General features: G+C 71.9%; 1 protein-coding gene across 1 annotated transcript in view; it reads left to right on the plus strand.

The window, feature by feature from the left end:
- Window positions 1-520, plus strand: part of ETH_00036305 (uncharacterized protein) — a gene marked incomplete at both ends in the record, with an annotated part of 1392 nt that overhangs the window by 680 nt on the left and 192 nt on the right. The window contains one exon of the mRNA XM_013374766.1: window positions 1-518. Within this exon, the coding sequence (XP_013230220.1) occupies window positions 1-518 (518 nt within the window). The remainder of the gene's footprint in view (window positions 519-520) is intronic.

Here is a 520-nt window from a genome sequence, read left to right on the forward strand (position 1 = left end):
GAAGGCAGCAGCAGCGCCGCCGCCAGCAGCAGCAGCAGCGCCGGCCCCAGCAGCAGCAGCAGCAGCAGCAGCAGCGCCACCAGCAGCAGCAAGCGAAAGCCTCTCAGCAACTCTTTCTCGCATTGTGCAGCAAAGCTTTGAAGACCCAGGGGGCTTCTGGGGGCGGCTAGTAACTTGTTTGACCCCGGGGCCCCCAGCCCCTCCCCAAGAGGAGGGGGGCCCCCCCGATGGGCCCCCAGGGGCCCCCCAGGGGGCCCCCGCGCAGGAGTCCCCCCAGGGGGGCCCCCAGGGGCCCCCGGGGGGCCCCTCGGAGGCCCTCGACAGGGACCAGGAGCCCGCTGAGGAGTTGGAGGCAGCAGATGTGTCTCTTCCGGCAAGTCCGGTTGCAGACAAGGGCGCAAGAAAAGCAGCAGCAGCAGCGCCTGCAGCAGCAGCAGCAGCAGTAGGCGCAGCAGCAGGCGCAGCAGCAGCAGGCGCCGCGCCGGCGCCTGCAGCAGGCGGCGCGGCGGAAGCCGCAGGG

The sequence above is a fragment of the Eimeria tenella genome, genomic scaffold (assembly GCF_000499545.2).
Source record: "Eimeria tenella Houghton genomic scaffold, Eth_scaff2281, whole genome shotgun sequence".
Taxonomy (NCBI): domain Eukaryota; phylum Apicomplexa; class Conoidasida; order Eucoccidiorida; family Eimeriidae; genus Eimeria; species Eimeria tenella.